At 52.0% G+C, this 15685-nt stretch overlaps 2 protein-coding genes across 2 annotated transcripts; one reads left to right on the top strand and one right to left on the bottom strand.

Moving 5' to 3' along the window:
* The first annotated feature begins 2811 nt into the window (after positions 1-2811).
* On the top strand, positions 2812-9683 carry ZNF3 (zinc finger protein 3). The gene is made up of 6 exons (XM_049788646.1): positions 2812-3025; positions 3410-3479; positions 4965-5059; positions 5693-5784; positions 6310-6436; positions 8290-9683. The coding sequence occupies exons 3-6, from the start codon at positions 5005-5007 to the stop codon at positions 9351-9353; spliced, it is 1338 nt and encodes a 445-aa protein (XP_049644603.1). The 5' UTR covers positions 2812-3025; positions 3410-3479; positions 4965-5004; the 3' UTR covers positions 9354-9683.
* Positions 9684-11832: 2149 nt separating this feature from the next.
* On the bottom strand, positions 11833-14288 carry ZSCAN21 (zinc finger and SCAN domain containing 21). The gene is made up of 3 exons (XM_049788641.1): positions 13860-14288; positions 13496-13685; positions 11833-12964 (listed from the first exon to the last, which is right to left on the bottom strand). The coding sequence occupies exons 1-3, from the start codon at positions 14247-14249 to the stop codon at positions 12144-12146; spliced, it is 1401 nt and encodes a 466-aa protein (XP_049644598.1). The 5' UTR covers positions 14250-14288; the 3' UTR covers positions 11833-12143.
* Positions 14289-15685: the final 1397 nt, after the last annotated feature.

Raw genomic sequence — 15685 nt, forward strand, 5'->3', positions numbered from 1 at the left:
GCCTACTGGAGTAATCCAGGTAATATCTCCGCTAGAAGATTCTTAATCCTATCTGCAAAATCTTTTTGTTGTAAAACGTTAAATCCAGATCATTTGCAACTGGCATCTTTTCGAGACGGATAGGCTTATTGCCATGTGGACCACTAGGGGCCGAAGGGAGCATCACCCCCAGAGTTACTAACTCCTAGAACCGCATATGTATGTCCAAAGAGAGAGACCCCATGACTTTTTCTTTTTTTCCTCCTCCCTTTTTTGCCACACTTAGCGATGCTCGGGGTTGACTTCTGACTCTGCACTCAGGGGTCATTCCTGACGATGCTTGGGGGACTATATAGGATGCTGGGGATCGAATCTGGGTTGGCTGCATGCAAGGCAAACACCCCCCCCCTGCTGTGCCATCGTTCCACCCTCCTGTATGGCTCTATTAATTCCAGAATCAAATTAGAATTTCCTAGACTTGCTTTTGGATGAGCTGTATCAGAAGCTCCACCAATCAGGCTAGCCTGGGGTATCCACTGGGGGAAAGAAGGAACGAAATATTGTATCAATAACTTAGAAGTAGAATCCTGAGTAATAGATAATGTAGCCGGTAGGGCACTTGACTTGCATACTGCCAATCTGGGTTTTATCCCCGGCATCCCATATGGTTCCCTAAACCCTACCAGAAATGATTCCTGAGCTCAGAGCACTGAGCACTGCGGGAATCCCCAAAATATTGAACTTTTTTTTTTTTTTGGGGGGGGCCACACCCTGTGACGCTCAGGGGTTACTCCTGGCTACTCGCTCAGAAGTTGCTCCTGGCTTCTTGGGGGACCATATGGGACGCCGGGGGATTGAACCGCGGTCCGTCCTAGGCTAGCGCAGGCAAGGCAGGCACCTTACCTCCAGCGCCACCGCCCGGCTCCCAATATTGAACTTTTTTGAAGTTAGGATTGGAGAGATAGTATAGCAGGTAGGGCACTTGCCTTTGGGTCCCACCAGGAGTGATCCCTGAGCATAAGAGCTAGGAGTAAACCCTGAGTACTACTGGATGTGGCTCAAAACCCAAACAAAAAAGAAAAGAGACGGGTGATCACTAAACCATCAAGAGGGGAAGATGGAGGCAAAGTGCTTGGGGGGAGGCCTTTTTTTAAATTTTTTTTTTTAATTTAAGTAACATGATCATAGTTGGGTTACAGTCACAAACAGAACACCCCCCTTTACCAGTGTAACATTCCCCCCTCAGGGCGGAGGCCTTTTCTGCACTTGGCAACACAAACACGGTATGGCTAGAGGGAGAGTGAAATATCTGTCCACTGTCTTGATTATTGGACCATTGCTTGGTGGCCTTGGGCATGAAAGGTGACACTGTGGAAAGTTTGGATCACCTAAAACATGACCCAGTTATGTTTCTAGGGCCAGAATGAAGCAGCTGTGTCAGTAGATAAGACTTGGGGCACAGGGGCCCCGAGATGGTGCCAAGAGGTTCGACAGAGTCCTTTTTTTGGTTTGTTTTCTTTTTGGGTCACACCCAGAAGCACTCGGGTTACTCCTGGCTCTGCACTCAGAAATTGCTCCTGGCAGACTTGGGGGACCATATGGGATACTAGGATTCGAACCACTATCCTTCTGCATGCAGGGCAAACGCCCTACCTCCATGCTATCTCTCCGGCTCTGACAGAGTCCATTTTTCAGGAGCAGGAGAGAGCTTTTGGGGGAGCTTCTGCAGCCTGGATGAATAATTGGGTGCCACTGAGTCATATCGTTGTGCTGCAGGAGGGACCCAATTGTCAGAGTCAATGTGACCGTCATTCTCAAGATGGTGTCTATAGTTTTTTATTATCTGTCATTGGTCAGACATGAGCATTGGCTGACAGCCCAAGTCTGAACTGTAACAAAGAAACATGACAAGGCTCAAGGCAATCTGAGTAAGACCAGATGCAGGTATGGGGGGCTTCACCATCTGCTCATGTTGTTCGTTGAACAACATTCTGTTTGTTTTAAGCACCAACACTTGTTTCTGTCAATTGGGCAACACATTTAGAATTTGTGACACACAATAAGCAGACACAAGACTTTGTGTGGCACCAGGATCACAGGCAGTGTGGCCACGATTTTATTTGGTCATGCCTTGCCCAAATACCCAAGGCATAAGCAATTCCCTGGTTCTCCTTAGTGGTGCATTTTTTTCACAGAACATGTGCAGACTTGCTCTGCTGGGAAGCACGGCCTAGGTTAACTTGGCAATTTCTAGGAAGGTTGAATTTTTAAGATTGCTGAATCTGCAGTCCCCCTTTTGGGTCTGCAGGGGACCCTAAAAAAGACTGAGGAGGGACTGCAACCAGCATGCATGAGCGGCTCCCGATTCGGCCTCGAACGTCCCATAGGAGGAGATCCCTCCCAGGCAGGCAGTGGGTGGAACAGACAGAGGCGGGCGGAGCCCAGAGTCCGAAAACCACCGAGAGGGGAAGACCTCCTGTCTTCCTAGAGAGAACGAACGGGTGTAGGAGACATCGAGTCGAGGGAGAGCCGAGCTGGACCGACCCGGAAGCTAAACTGAGGGCCACTTCCGTTCTTTGTTCTGTCCCCGGTGTGTGGGTCTATGACAGGGTCCAACGGGGCCTGATCACTGTCCGACCCCCCAGATCTCCCGTGCCTGACTCCCCGCAGGGTGAGTGCGGCCTCCCCGGGGGCTGTGGGTGGTGCCCGGGCCCGCCCAGACCCAGATCTCGGGAGGACACCGCCGCTACGGGCCAAAGCCTTGACCCCATATGGCCTCCGGTGGCCCCCTGGCCAGCAATCGGCTGTTGACAGCAGCCAGAGACGCTTAATCTCGGGGTTGACAGCGTTGGCCGGCGCCAAGGGATTGTCCCTGAGTCTGGGCTTGGATCTCAGGGACAGGGCTGGCCCCGAATGCAACGCCAGAGCTCGGTCCTCCTCTTACACTCCCCTCCAGTCGACCCCCGCTGGCCTTTGAAATCGATCCCCGCTTCACCCGGTCCGGGGAGTAGGCCCCGACTGGCGACCCGAACTAGAGGCACTGAAGGTATTTATGCCCCAGCCGAGTTTTTGGACACGCGGTGGGTTGCAGCATCCGTGGCCCGGAAGAAGATTCAGTTCTGCCTCGATCCCCTGGGATTCTGGGTTCTTCCTCTGGACTTGCATTTTTTGTGTGGGCACAGCCCTGGGTACCAGGGAGGGCAGCCGGGAAAGTCAGCTGGCATTCTAGTAGGAGTTGCCCACGGCCCCTTTCCATGGGAGGCAGACATGGGTACCTCAGCCCTCTTTTCTCCTCTCCTCGTTGCCATCCATTAGTCCAGGTGTGGCTTTATGTTTACTTGCTTTCTTTGAGTGGGTTAGAATTGGAAGTTGACAGGAACTTTTGACGTTCTACCTATATATATTTTTTTCCTTCCTTTTCATCACACAGCCCTGGCCTCAGCTACAAGTGAGGATCCGATCCCCAGGAACTTGGGCGGGACGCTGCCAAACGCCAGCAGGTAAAGCTCTCGACAGGTCTTGGCACTAGGTGTCTGCCAGACCCACAGCAGCCCCTGGAATGAGAAGGGCTCTGTGGACACTGAACCTGGTTTTGGCGCCATATTCCGTAATGCTTAGGACTTAGCCCTGGCAGGGCTCTGGGTACCATATTGAAGCTGAGGATTGAGTTTGGGACATCGTGTGTAAGCCAAGCCTACCTATGGCCCTATCTCTCTGGCCCCTTCACTTTTGGGGGTTGTGGTGGTGGAGGAAACATTTTATTGCTTAAAGAAAAAAAACTGAACTTGATAGCCTGGGCAGACTGGGCCTTCCCCAGCTCTTAACCACAGAAAATGAGAGTTTGTTTTTGTTACTATTATTATTTTTCTGACTTGCTTTTTGTTTATATATTTTTGTTTTGGGGCCACCTGGTGATCGTTCAGGGGTTACTCTTGGCTCTACACTCAAGAGTTACTCCTGGCAGTGTTCAGAGAACAATATGGGGTGCCAGAGATTGAATCTGGGTTGGCCACATGTAAGGCAAGAACTGTACACACCTTCTCTCCAGCTTTCTCTCCAGAAAGCTCCAGCTTTCCAGTGACTGGAGTTTGTTTCTTTGCTTTTTCATCATTAACTGATGTAACACCGAGTCCATATTCTCTGCAATGCACCTTGATGGGGCATCTTTCTTGGGAGCCAGAGCCTCCCACTTTCTTTTTCTGGTAGAGCTAGTATACTGGGGGACAACAGGGTGTTTATAAACATGATCCTGGTGAAGTGCTGATTGAAACAAGAAGCTGACTTGACTTGACATGCCTGAGCCTGTGCTTTTCACTGTGATAATACTGGGGTAGTACCTCCCCCAGCACGGGTGCATGCACTCGCGCACACACACACACACACACACACACACACTACCTCCCCCAGCATGCATGTGCACACACACACACCGGCAGCTCACACAAACACACACTACCTCCCCCAACATGCGCGCCCACACACACTCACACCGGGGGCTCTAATAGTCTCTCCCTGTCCCAATCTAGGGGTCAGGGTCTGGAGCACAGTCTCCCTGTTGTCTCAATGTCTCTTCGTTGAGGACTGCTGGTCACCTGTGCCAGGATTGAGTCTCTTAAGCTGATTTTCAGTGAATGAACGGCCAAGACAGGACTTTCCCTTAGTGGTAGTTCTGTGACAGTGGCCGTGGTGCAGCACAGTTGGGCTCTTCTAAAAGCCTGTGGCATTGTGGGCACTCATGTTTGCAGAAAGTCCCAACACAGAGGCCAGACTGATAGTGGGGAGGACCTTGCCTGGCACGCAGCCAACTTGAGTCAATCCCTGGCCTCCCATGGTTCTCTGATCCCACTAGGAGTGATCCCTAAGCACAGAACTAGGAGTAACCCTTGAACGCATCCAGGTGTGGTCCCCAAACCAAATAAGAATGATGTGCCCCAGAACTTTGGTTTCTGCTGCGTCTTCTTATCCAAACCTCACATGCTCTGCAGTTAGACTGGAAGCCTCAACCTAGACCTTCCAGCCCCACCGATGGAAACCCAGGCAGATGGAGCAGCTCAGGAACCCCAGGCTGTGCTGGAGAGCGGTAAGAACAGTGGGGCACAGGAGGTCACCAAAGTCCACATGGTAGATGGGCAGTTTTACTTGGTGAGGCTGCTGAGTGGTTGGTGTGTGCAATTCAATTGTGGCTGGACACAGGGCTGGACAGATGAGGCAGTTTTGAAGGGCAGCTCAGGTGAGCTAGCCTATTCCTGGCATTTCCTTTCATGGAAACCATGTAGGCCTCATTTATGCTCCTGAGAGCATGGTTTTAGGGGTGTCTCATTTTGTGGGCCCCCTGCAAAAGGAAGGAGTAGGGTTTTGCTCTCCTGAATGGTGTTCCAGTTTTGGCATTTGCTACAGTTCTGACAAGCTTCACTTTCCTCTGCTTTCAGGCATAGCCTGGAAGGACCTTTTTGTTTGACTGTGCTGGAGGGTAGATGCAGTTCTCTGAGCGGAAGGTGGTGAAGAAGAGTGAGTGCATGTGTGCATGTTGATTCACACTAGAGAGTGGAACTAGGTCTGAGACAGCAGTGCTGTGGGCCTTGGGTGTCCCATTGCTCATGTCTGTAAGTGTCTGCATGTATACTTAAATGGCCTCACCAAAAGTGCTCCTGGAGGTGTGAGTTTCCAGAGGTCAGAGAACTAGATTCACTTTGGGTCCTGTCTTTCCCTCTAGCACTCCCATCCTCTGATGTTGGTATGTTTGCTGACAAGGACAGCCTCAGCGAGGAGGTGCTGGCTGCCACGCTCCTAAAGGCCAAGTCACAGGTGGGTGAGTTGAGTGAGAGCTCTGCTCTTTCTTGTCACTTCCTGCCTTTTGTATGGGGCTACATTCCTGAATCCTCATGCCATCCTGGTGTCCTCCCCTCTGGACCTCTTTCCACAATTGCGTCGTTCTGCTGCAGCCCTATTTGGGTGTCTTCTTGTTGTTTGGGCACACTTGGTGGTGCTCAGGAGTTTTTCCTGGTTCTCAGGAATTACTCCTAGTAGGCTTAGGAGATAATATGGTATGCTAGGAATCAAAACCAGGTTGGCCGTGTGCAAGGCAAATATCTGCTCTCCAATTGTCTGGCCCGTTTCTTTGGGGTGGGGGCCACATCAGGCAATGCTCAGGGCTTACTTCTGGCAGTGCTCAGGGGACCATATAGAATGCTGGGAATTGAACCCCAGTTGGGAAAAAAACAACAGTTAGCCATATGTAAGGCAAGCATCCTCCTGGTTGTCCTATCACGCTGGCCCCATATTTGGTTTCTTTGGTACGAGTTGCCCACAAGGGAGAATGTGTTGTTGCAGGAGCTGGTGACCTTCGAGGATGTGGCGGTCTACTTCATCCGGAAGGAGTGGAAGCGCCTCGAGCCAGCGCAGAGAGACCTGTATCGGGACGTGATGTTGGAGAATTACGGGAACGTGTTCTCTCTGGGTGAGTTGGTGCAGCCATGGCCTCCCAACTCTCGCTGGCTCCTAGGCAGGGCCTACAACAGGCTGACTTATCTCAAAACAGCCTGACAAGTAAGAGGGATTCCCTTTGTGTGGGGATTTTCACTTTGTAAAAACTAACTAGTCTCCAGTAGGTTTAACTTGCCTGGTGAGTGTTCCTGTTCTTTGGGGGAGGAGAAAGGGCAAAGGTGACATTTTTGCAGATGTCCCTGTAGTGGACCTGTGGGCTTTGAAGTCCAAGTGTCACCCTTTTGTCCATGTTCTGATTTTTTTTAGTAGGGGCCACATCAGGGCCCCTTATAGTGATGCACAGGGTAGGGCCATGCAGTGATGGGGATCAAACCTAAAGCCTCATGCTAGACTGTTTTTCTGATGCCACTTATTTTTGGGGAGGCATGCCCAGTGATAATCAGGGTTAGTCCAGGCTCTGCACTCAGGAATTACTCCTGGCAGGTTTGGGAGACTTTTTTTGTTTTTGTTTTTGGGCCACACCCGGCGGTGCTCAGGGGTTACTCCTGGCTGTCTGCTCAGAAATAGCTCCTGGCAGGCACGGGGGACCATATGGGACACTGGGATTCGAACCAACCACCTTTGGTCCTGGATCGGCTGCTTGCAAGGCAAACGCCACTGTGCTATCTCTCCAGGCCCTTGGGAGACTATTATAGGATGCTGGGGATTGAACCCAGGTTTGGCCACATGCAAGGCAAATGCCCTTTCGCTCTACAATCGCTCTGGCCCTGCATTTCTAAGTTCTGACACAATGTTGGAGTGGGAGGAAGAACTGAGGGTCCTGGTTTTACGGGAACCTAAGAGCATAGAGGCCCTGAGTAGTCTGTTTGATGAGGGAAAGGACACTTTTGTCTCTAACACTTGGGGTGTGTCTACTTGGCAGACTAGGAACTGTTCACCATCTACTGCATCTGCACCTGAGCTTTTTTTTAGAAGCAATATTGCAAAAAAAGAAGGAAAAAATATCACGATATTAGCCATGAAAGTTGTCACACAGGGAGGCTGTCTAAGAGTAACAGCTATCTAGCTGATTGGGGGGAGGGGGCTCCCCTGCTGCTTCCTGCTTCCTCCTGCCCCATACTTTTTTTTTTTTTTTTTTTGGTTTTTGGGTCACACCTGGCGTTGCTCAGGGGTTACTCCTGGCTGTCTGCTCAGAAATAGCTCCTGGCAGGCACGGGGGACCATATGGGACACCAGGATTCGAACCAACCACCTTTGGTCCTGGATCGGCTGCTTGCAAGGCAAATGCCGCTGTGCTATCTCTCCGGGCCCCTTGCCCCGTACTCTTTATCATGGATCCTAAATGCCCCGTCAGCCTTTGCTGGCTTTTTTTTTTTTTTTTTTTTTTTGGTTTTTGGTTTTTTGTTTTTGGGCCACAGCAGGCAGTGCTCAGAGAACCATATAGGATGCTGGAGAGCGAACCCAGATTGGCAAGGCAAGTGCTCTCCTCACTGTGTTATTACTCCAGCACTGGCTGGCTCATATTTGTTCTTCCCTATAACCCCTGAATTGTCTGGCTGTCACCTCTCCCCAGCCTTCCCTTCTGTTCCTATCCACCTTTGCTTTCAGACTACATAAGATTCTGTTGAACAAGAGCAGAGCCATGGGGGTCCCATTTCGACTTCTCTCTGATTCTTCCACCTCTGCTGGTGGTTCCCTGGCTTTCCCTACCCCATCCCCACAGGCTGCCAGCTCTTGTTGCCTTAACATTTGTTTGCCTCCGCTGCCTGGAGCTGTAGTCTCAGTCATCTTGGGTGCAAGGCCTGTGGCTTTGGTTTAGCCTCTTCCCCGGAAGCTAGTGACGTTTGTCTTTCTGTGTCATGGTAGATGGGGAGACCCGGGCGGAGCTCCGTGGAAACATCTCTGAAGAGCCTGGGTCCCGGCGGGTGCTGTTGGGGAGACTCCAGAAGGACATTTCTCAGGGTCTGCGGTTTGACGAAGCCTACGAAGGAGTTGGTCTAAAGAGGCAGCCAGGGATCCCATCTGGGCCAAGGCTGAAGAGGAAGCTGCCAGACTTCAGGCCAGTGGAAGCCAAATTCAGCACCACGGGAGAAGGGAGGAGTGAGAGGTACAGTGATCTGGGGAGTGGCTTCCCCAGGAGTCCCAGCTTGCTGGCCCATCCCAGGCTCCCGGCCGGAGATAGGCCCCACAAGTGCGACGAATGTAGCAAGAGCTTTAATCGGACTTCAGACCTCATCCAGCATCAGCGCATCCACACTGGGGAGAAGCCATACGAATGCAGCGAGTGTGGCAAGGCCTTCAGCCAGAGCTCACATCTCATCCAGCACCAGCGCATCCACACAGGCGAGAAGCCCTACGAGTGCGGCGACTGCGGCAAGACCTTCAGCTGCAGCTCGGCGCTCATCCTGCACCGGCGCATCCACACGGGCGAGAAGCCATATGCATGTGGTGAGTGTGGCAAGACCTTTAGCTGGAGTTCGACACTCACACACCACCAGCGCATCCACACGGGCGAGAAGCCGTACGCGTGCCATGAGTGTGGCAAGGCCTTTAGCCGCAGCTCCACACTTATCCACCACCAGCGCATCCATACAGGGGAGAAGCCGTACGAGTGTGGCGCGTGCGGCAAGGCCTTCAGCCAGAGCTCGCACCTCTACCAACACCAGCGCATCCACACGGGTGAGAAGCCCTACGAGTGCATGGAGTGTGGCGGCAAGTTCACCTACAGCTCGGGCCTGATTCAGCACCAGCGCATCCACACGGGCGAAAACCCGTATGAGTGCAGTGAGTGTGGCAAGGCCTTCAGGTACAGTTCAGCCCTGGTCCGCCACCAGAGGATCCACACTGGAGGCAAGCCTTTGAATGTCATGGGCATGAACAGAAGCTCTCTCCGGGTCACTGCCCAGCTCAATGTGACACCGCCCAGCTGAGAGGGCCGGGCGTGGGTCCATGCAATTTCTGCCTCACTCTCCGCCTCAACAGTGGGTCTCACTTTACTGTACACACAGGTGCAGATGGAGTGAGTGTCCTGGCTTGGTTTGGGTGAACCCAGCCCATGTCCTGGGTCCACTCAGGGAAGGAGGCGAGCCAGGCCCCAAGTGTTGAGTCAGGGGCATTCTGGGGCCAGTGTTTGCACTAGACATAATTTCTCACACCTGAGGGGCCTTTTTCCTGTACCAGGAGGGAGTAGCCTCCCCAGGATTCTCAAGCAGGGGCCAGAGGGCAGCGGAAGCACCTTCTGAGCCTGCTATTTGCTGGCACCCCTGGTTTCATTTGGGACTACTTTATGTCTCCCACTTCAGGAAAAGGGTTCCAGGAGGGTAGTGGCATAGAGCAGAGAAACCTGGTCCTTCGGGGCTCTTGGGCAGCTGGACACCAGTGCCCATGAACAGGGTGGCTAGAAGCCTCATCTTCCCATGGGCAGTACTCAACTGTCCTCTTGGCCAGTTCTGTAGGGCAAGTGATTTGAGTCCGGATCCCTCATTACTTTGTCCTTCTAAAGGATCCACTCTGCCAGCTTGCCCTGCTCTGTATCACCTCTGACCTCTGTCCCCTCTTTGCCAGGTTAGGCTAGAGGGCAGCCTTGAGCCTGGCAGTCCCTCTTGCCCTGTAGCTTCACTGAAGTGCACTATTATTAAACAGAGTAGTTTTGTAGGATAGTGTCTGGTATAGTCGTTCGGAGATTTGTTTCTGCCATTGGAAATGGCAGGTGGTTCAAAGCACAAGCATATACATACACAGGGGCACCTTCTGATTTCCTGGTGAGGGCACACTGGTCTTTATGCGGGCAGGTGGGGAGCAGAGAGTTCGGGGAGTTTGGGGTCATGCCACCTCAAATCTGCAAGGCATGTATGATAATAAACTGCTACCTCTCTGGGCCCTAGAGGTTGTTTCTAAACAACCTCCCCAACTTTTTTCTCTATTTTTAGTTCTTTTTTTTTGGGGGGGGGGGTCCACACCCGGCAGTGCTCAGGGGTTACTCCTGGCTCTAGGCTCAGAAATCGCTTCTGGCAGGTCGGGGGACCATATGGGATACCAGGATTCAAACCACCGTCCTTCTGCATGCAAGGCAAACATCTTACCTTCATGCTATATCTCCGTCCCCTATTGTTAATTCTTAAGTATTTTTTTTGAAATTTAAATATTTTAGGACCAGAGAGATAAGATAGCACATAGGTAGAAATGTTTGCCTTGAATGTGGCCAACCCTCGACAGACCCAGGTTCAATACCTATGGGCATCCCATATGGTCCCCGAGCCTGCCAGGAGCAATTTCTGAGTGCAGAGCCAGGAGTAACCTGAGCGCCACTGAATGTGGCCCAAACCCAAAAGGAAAAAATTTAATTTTTTTTTTTTCGGTGATACCCAGTAGTGTTCAGGGGTTACTCCTGTCTCTATGCTCAAAAATTGCTCCTGGTAGGCTCAGGGGACCATATGGGATGCCGGGATCTGAACCACCAACTTTCTGCATGCAAGGCAAACACCCTACCTCCATGATATCTCTCCGGCCCCAAAAACTTAAAATATTTTCAAATTAAAAATTTCTTACTTTGAGTGATCTTAAGGGCTGGGGATAGGAATTGTGCTATGGCAGTGGCTTTGCATGTGGCCAACCCACTATGCCATCCATTCCTGATCTGTGCACTAGTTTGACAGATCTTCAGCCCTTTAGAAACACCCCCACCAAGGCTTACACAGAAATGATGCCCATTGGCTGGGGAGGGTGCCTGTGAACTGGCCCCAGGAAATTCAAGCAGCTGCCAAAAGCTGGTTAGCTCCAAGTGGTTTGGTGCCATATGAAAGGAGTTTGGGGTGATGTTTATCCCAAAATGGGCTGGAACAGGGAGGGCCTTACAACCCTTAGAGTCAACTTGAATTCCGTCCCCAGCATCCTATACAGTTCCTGAGCCCACCAGAAGTGACCTGGGTGTGGGGACTGTTTAACTGTACCATGACTGTTGCAGGGCCCTCCTATATATGTATCAAAGAACACCATAATCAAACACATTTAACCCTGAAGCACCTGGTACCCGCCTCTGCAGCCATGTTCTCACATCTCCAGATGAGGGAGTTAGATATGGGCAGGAGGGTCATAGTAGCCGTTTCTGAGATAACCCTGAGCCTGGACAAGGCATTCTAAAGTGCACACAAAGCATTTATACTGAGGACCCAGGGCTGAAGCAGTAATTCAGTGGAGGGGTACTTGCCTTGTACAAGGCAGACTCAGGCTTGATCCCTGGCATCCTATAAAGTCCTAAGCAGTGCCAGGAGTCACCCCTGAGCACTGCTGGGTATGGTCCCAAACCCCAAACATTCAGGGACAAAGAATTGGGTAAGGTGAATGCAGGATCCACTTGACAGAGGCAGAAAACACCCCCCCACCCCAGCACAGCCAAGTGTGACTCACAAGTCAGAACCAGCTAGGGTGTTTATTATAAGGGATAGTCTGAGCCATTACACAGGTCAGTTTGAACTGGGTTCAGTCCTGTCTGGTGCAGCTTGATTCTTTACAGTCATTTGGGGATATAGTTCAGTTCAAGAGTTTGTGGGTCTTGGTCATACTGGCCACATATACTGTTTTACCAAAGGCAACAACGACTCAGTCGCTGGGTCAGGATAGGAGAGGGGGCCCTGTCCCAAGCAGTTGGCAAGTAAGAACATCCCAGGGGGGTTCAGCCCACAAACTGAGGGTTCCCATTCAGCCACTGAAACCCTGGTACGCTACAGCCCCTCACCCTCACCGCCATGAACTCGCTGGTGCTTGGAGAGGTTGGACTTGCTGCAAAAGGTTTTCCCGCAGCTGCCACACCAGTAGGGCTTCTCACCTGTGTGGATGCGGTGATGCTTATTGAAGTTGGAGCTGTGGTTGAAGGCCTTGCCGCACTCCTGGCACTTGTAGGGCTTCTCGCCCGTGTGCAGTCTCTGGTGCGAGCTGAGGCCTGCGTGCTGGCTGAAGCTCTTGCCGCACTCGGTGCACTGATAGGGTTTCTCCCCGGTGTGGATGCGGTAGTGGCGGATGAGGCTGCCCTTGCCGCTGAAGGCCTTCCCGCAGTCCTTACACTGGTACGGGGCTTCCTCACTGTGCATCCGCTGGTGCTTGAGGAGGTCCGAGCTCTGGCCAAAGGCCTTCCCGCACTTGCAATCATAGGGCCGGTCCACTAAGTGCGTGCGGTAGTGGAGTGTAAGGTTGGAACTGTGGCTGAAGGCCTTGCCGCACTTGGTGCACACGTAGGGCTTCTCGCCCGTGTGTGTGCGCCGGTGCTTAGTGAGGTTGGAGCTGTTGCTGAAGGCCTTGCCACACTCAGCACAGATGTAGCGCCGCTCGCCAGGACCCGGCTTGCTGGAGAGTAAATCTCTTCCCCTCTTGGCCCCCGGGCCTCGCGGGGGACTTGTCGCTCCTCTCTCCTTGCTGGGGTTGCTCCACTGCTTCTCAAGCCTGGCCTCACATGGGCTGGTGATCACCACGGGGACAATGTCCCTCTGACAGCCTTCAGCATTCCGTTTCTCAGCTGAGTTCTCGTTCTGGGCACCTGGGCCACGGCCTGCAAGGGTAAGGAGAGTAAGGATCTTTGAGCCTAAAGCCAGGAGTGAGCCCGGAGTAGAGCCAAGAATGATCCCCTGAAGGGCTGGAGAGATAGCACAGCGGGAGGGCAGTTTGCCTTGCATGTGGCAGACCCAGGACGGACCTAGGTTTGATTCCCGGCATCCCACATGGTCCCCCTGAGCCAGGAGTGATTTCTGAGCACAGAACAGGAGTAACCCCTGAGCGCCACTGGGTGTGGCCCCAAAACAAAACAAAACAAAATAAGAATGATCCTTGAGCATAGAACCAGGGATGATTCCTGAATGGAGAGCCAGGAGTGAGCCCTGAGCACGGAGGTCAAAGCCCCCAAACAAAAGGAATGTGTCCTCTATCACCAGAGCAGGACACTTGAGATATCCCTGCCAAGGTGAAAAGGCAGATAATGTCTCAATGTAGCAAGTCTCACAGCTGCTCCCAACCACGAATGAGAACAGCCACTTTTCAAGCATAGAGGCCCAAGCCAGCAAGCCGGGTCAGAGAAAGTCCTGACCTGGGATCTCCCTCAGCTCTGGCACAAAGTCCTGTTCTTCGCCCGTCTCCTGGATGTAAAGGGGCCCCCATGACTCGTATCTGGGGCTGGCATCCCCAGACTCAGGCTGAGTGCTGCTTGGAGACTCCTTCGCTGTTCCAGCAGAGGTAGTCTCTGGCCACGCTGGCTTCTGTTCTCCTCGAGAAGAGACCTAGCACGAGAAAGAACCACCAGACTTAGCTGTTGATCCTCTCCCAGACCAAAGGGCAGGCAGGACCAGTAGGAAAACAGCAGCTTGGGCTCGCTCAGAAACCTGTTCAGCTGTTTCTGTCCAGACGTGACCCCCTCCCCTTAGGTCCCCTCTGGCTCCCCACTTCTGCCCTACCTGCTGCCCCGGCTCATCCAGCTCTTGCTCCAGATCTTCTAGGAGAGCCACGGCCTCCTCAGCACTCTCAGGACTATGGCCCTGCACCCAGGCCTGCAGCTCCCCCGGCAGGATACTCAAGAACTGCTCAAGCACCAGCAGCTCCAGAATCTGCTCCTTGGTGTGGATCTCGGGCCGCAGCCATTCACAGCAGAGCACCCGAAGCTGGCTCAGTGCCTCGCGGGGCCCTGGGGTGTCATGGTAGCCAAACTGTCGGAAGCGCTGGCGGAACATCTCAGCACTGGGCCGGCACTTGCCCTTCTCCTCCTTGAGGCTGATCATCAGCGGACCCGGCTCCTGCAGGGCTCTTGGGCCCCGAATCGCTGCCATGCCCAGCACCTTGGTCATCATATGCGTCACTCACGGCTGGGCCAAAGACACGCTCCCCAGCGTTGGGGTCCAGCCCGTCAGAGCTCTGGGCAACCCAAGAAACCTGTGGGCTATAAAATCACCAAAGAGTCATTTATCTCTATCTCTGTTCCCAACTAGCCAAAAGCCTAACTTTAGCATGAGAGGTCACAGCCATCATAATAAATAATAAAGTCCTGGGCCCAGGACTACTCAGTGGGAAACACGCTAGCCTCAAGGGCCTGAGGCTGTGGAGGCGAAGAATCCCCTCCTGGCACTGACCCAGTAGATCCCAGGGGTGCTACTGTTTGGGGTCTCAAATAGTTTGTTTGTAACTCAGCTATGGGTGCCTGCTGCCACCTCTTATGCAGGGCAACCATAAAATGAGGCCCCTGGAGAGAACAAAGAGAAATGCCAAAATTCTCACTTACCCCAGAATTCCTTATCCTCAGACTCTGGTCCTCCCCATTCTTTAACCCCTACAAGCACTTTACACCCACCCTCCACACCCCTTTCCCTCCTCCATCCACTGTGCCATTTGCCTGATCCTCACAGGAGAGCTCGGTTTGTTGTTCAAGTCTTAATTTAGTGACTCTTGGGAAAGGGCTTCATCTTCATTGCGATAAAAGAAATGAAAAGTGGGGCCGAAGCAATAGTAATATCGTGGGTAGGGCTTTTGCCTTGCATGTGACGGACCTGGGTTCTATCCCAGGCATCCCATATGGACTCCTGAACACTATGAGGAATAATTCCTGAGTACAGAGCCAGGAGTAAACCCTTGATCAAACAGGGTTCAATCCTGAGCATCACCAGGAATTATTCCTGAGCACAGAGCCAAGAGTATCCACTGGGTATGTCCCAAAAACAAAAAGATTTTTTCCTAGAGCAACGCTAGTAATTTCACCACTGATACAGACTTCTACACATTCATTCAGATTCATCCACGCCAGGTCTTGGCTTCTGAATTATTTTCTTTTTTTTTTTTTTCTTTCTTCAGAAACCAGACCTGGAGGTGCTCAGGATTTACTACTCATGGCATGGCTCAGAGAAAAATATATGGTGCCAGAGATTGAACCTAGATTGTGCTCAGGCCCTGGAATGTTTAGACCAATGTTTATGTTCCTCTAAAACATATGTTTTAGAATGTTTATGTTCCTCTAAAAGTGCCACATATTGGAGCTAGAGGGATAGTCCTGTGGGAAGGGCAGTTGCCTTGCATGTCTCTGACATAGGTTCGATCTCTGGCATCCCATATAGTTCGTGAGCCAGTCAAGAGTGCAGAGCCAAAAGTAGGCCCTAAGTACCGCTGAGTATGCCCCCCAAGTAAACAAACATAAATAATGAAAAGTACAGCACATCGACTCTGAAACAAGGCACCAAGATAACTACTCCGATAATCGTGGATTCTAAAAGTTTCAAGCCACTTCTGCCACTCACGC

Source organism: Suncus etruscus, chromosome 15 (genome assembly GCF_024139225.1).
Source record: "Suncus etruscus isolate mSunEtr1 chromosome 15, mSunEtr1.pri.cur, whole genome shotgun sequence".
Taxonomy (NCBI): Eukaryota; Metazoa; Chordata; class Mammalia; order Eulipotyphla; family Soricidae; genus Suncus; species Suncus etruscus.

Coding starts and splice junctions, on each gene's coding strand:
- ZNF3 (XM_049788646.1), top strand. CDS start 5,005: ATGGAAACCCAGGCAGATGGAGCAGCTCAGGAACCCCAGGCTGTGCTG. Junction 5,060..5,692: donor CCAGGCTGTGCTGGAGAGCG/GTAAGAACAGTG, acceptor CTTTCCCTCTAG/CACTCCCATCCTCTGATGTT. Junction 5,785..6,309: donor TCCTAAAGGCCAAGTCACAG/GTGGGTGAGTTG, acceptor GTGTTGTTGCAG/GAGCTGGTGACCTTCGAGGA.
- ZSCAN21 (XM_049788641.1), bottom strand. CDS start 14,249: ATGATGACCAAGGTGCTGGGCATGGCAGCGATTCGGGGCCCAAGAGCC. Junction 13,686..13,859: donor TGGATGAGCCGGGGCAGCAG/GTAGGGCAGAAG, acceptor TTCTCGTGCTAG/GTCTCTTCTCGAGGAGAACA. Junction 12,965..13,495: donor AGAGCTGAGGGAGATCCCAG/GTCAGGACTTTC, acceptor TTACCCTTGCAG/GCCGTGGCCCAGGTGCCCAG.